General features: G+C 45.2%; 1 protein-coding gene across 1 annotated transcript in view; it reads left to right on the forward strand.

Moving 5' to 3' along the window:
• Nucleotides 1-528: 528 nt before the first annotated feature.
• LOC101861654 (prostaglandin reductase 1) overlaps nucleotides 529-1270 on the forward strand; it is a gene marked incomplete in the record, with an annotated part of 12176 nt that continues 11434 nt past the window's right edge. The window contains 1 exon segment of the mRNA XM_035969101.1: nucleotides 529-738. Coding sequence (XP_035824994.1) covers nucleotides 536-738 — 203 coding nt within the window.

The following is a 1270-nucleotide window of genomic DNA, read 5'->3' on the forward strand; positions in this document are numbered from 1 at the left end:
GGGGGGGCTCTCGTGGCCTAGAGATTAAGGTGTTCGCCTCTCATTCAATTGGTCCCGGGTTCGAATCCGGGTAGCGATGGAAATTTTTCTACTCTAAAATTGTCTTCTTTCACCTCCTTTCCTGCTCTCTAGCAATGTTCTGTCGTCTGCTTTCGTTTCCTCTTTCTGCTCCCACCCTCTCGCCTCCTTTGCCCCCTCCTCTGGGCGCCTGATTACTCTTTCTGCAGCTTTTCTGCTGCTGCTCCTTGACTTCTTACTGCTGTCTTTCAGCCACACCCCTGACCTTATCGTAGGAAAAATCTACACTTTGCCTTCTCCGACAAGGGCGAAAAATCTCGGAGGTCCCGTTTGCAAGTTGCGCACGTTAAACATCCCTTGGTGGTCCAAAATTGATTACAGTAGACTTCGGCCGCCACCCAGGAAAATTCAAAATTTCCTACCAACTGAAAATGTTCAATGTGTCCCGCGCGCTCATATGACCATATTCCCAGCTGTGTAAAACACTTACCAAAAAAATGTTTTTTAAAGTACCAGTATGAAGAAAGCCGGGGGTAAGCAGAAGAAGCCACAGACAGTTGGAGATAAAGCGGAAGTGTTGGAGAAAGACGCCATGGCTCTGAAAGATTCTCAGACGTCGGCGGAGGGGAAAGCGGAAGAGGAAGTGGGCGGTGGCGACCCGGAAGTGGAGAAGCTTCCTGAGGGTCAGGAGGGAGAGGCGGAGGAGGAAGGGGAAGAGGAGTGAGTGTTGTGTACGTGGGGGTGTTTTTGTTGTTGTTGCTGTTGTTTGTGTTGTTGTTGCTGTTGTTTGTGTTGTTGTTGTTGTTGACTTTGTTGTTGTTTTTGTTGTTTTTGTCCTTTTTGTTGCTGTTTTTTTTTTGGTGATGTTTTTGTTGGCGATGTGTTGTTGTGTTGTCGTTGTTGTTGTTGTTTTTCCTCTTGTTGTTGTTGTTGTTGTTGTTGTTGTTGTTGTTGTTGTTGTTGTTGTTGTTGTTGTTGTTGTTGTTGTTGTCAGTGTCTTTGTTTCCAAAGATTTTAATGCTGTTGTCGGAGTTAACACCCTTATGTGACATAGAAAAGGAATGTAAACACATAATGGCAATTGGAATATAAACACAATACACAGTAGTATAGCTTTAATTAAGGATAGATTACGGGTGTAAATATGAAAGATTGGGCCAGACAGTGAATGCAATAACTGGTTACAAACGACGCCAAATTGGAAGCGTGGCACGTCCCACCCCCAACGCACACACGTACACACACACACACA

This window comes from Aplysia californica, unplaced genomic scaffold (genome assembly GCF_000002075.1).
Source record: "Aplysia californica isolate F4 #8 unplaced genomic scaffold, AplCal3.0 scaffold00116, whole genome shotgun sequence".
NCBI lineage: Eukaryota > Metazoa > Mollusca > Gastropoda > Aplysiida > Aplysiidae > Aplysia > Aplysia californica.